At 54.5% G+C, this 649-nt stretch overlaps 1 protein-coding gene across 1 annotated transcript in view; it reads right to left on the reverse strand.

The window, feature by feature from the left end:
* Window positions 1-294, reverse strand: part of LOC308165586 (uncharacterized protein) — a gene marked incomplete at its 3' end in the record, with an annotated part of 1,939 nt that extends 1,645 nt beyond the window's left edge. Inside the window, exon 1 of the mRNA XM_080539735.1 lies at window positions 1-294. This exon is cut by the window's left edge and continues 1,377 nt beyond it. Coding sequence (XP_080395861.1) covers window positions 1-288 — 288 coding nt within the window. The 5' untranslated portion in view covers window positions 289-294.
* Window positions 295-649: the final 355 nt, after the last annotated feature.

Genomic DNA, 649 nt, shown 5'->3' on the forward strand with positions numbered 1-649 from the left:
CCCCATAGAGTTCTGAGCCTTCATGGAAGCAAAGTGGCCCATCTGCTGCTGCTGCTGCTGCCCGTAGGGCATGCCCTGTTGGGAGGACGAGGAAGAGGGCGAGGGGGGAACGACCCCGGGGTGCTTCCGCGGCCCTAGAGGCTCCACCTGCAGGGGCTCGAAGCCGGCGCTGAGGTCCAGCTCGTCCACTAGCGAGGGGCCCGGGGCGAAGCCCTCCTCCGCTAGCCCCTCCAGCTCTCCAACGAAAAGGTTGGGGTCGTCAAAGAAGTCCATGATGGGATCTGTCATGGCAGAGTCCCCCCCCCCTCCCCCCGACTTCAGACTGCTGCTGCTGGATCCTAGCAGGTGCTGAGGAGCGTCACAGACTGCTGAGCTACAGTAGGTCCATCACACAGAGAGGCCCTGTAGAGAGACAACAAAGAGAAGGCCCGGAGTCAGACTTCACCAGAGAGAATGGTGAAGTGAGATTTCTGCGAGATACAACAGTGTTCTCTCTCTCAACCGCATAACAACCTCTGTGGAACGTAGGCTATCTAAAAAAAAAAAACTGGTAAGATTTAAAGTGACACTTCACACATTTTTTTTACCTCATAGCCATTATTTACAGCACCATACCAGTGTCTGTCTACAAATTTGAAAAATGTGATTT

This window comes from Nansenia antarctica (genome assembly GCF_963989245.1).
Source record: "Nansenia antarctica genome assembly, chromosome: 9".
In the NCBI taxonomy this organism is placed as follows: Eukaryota; Metazoa; Chordata; class Actinopteri; order Argentiniformes; family Microstomatidae; genus Nansenia; species Nansenia antarctica.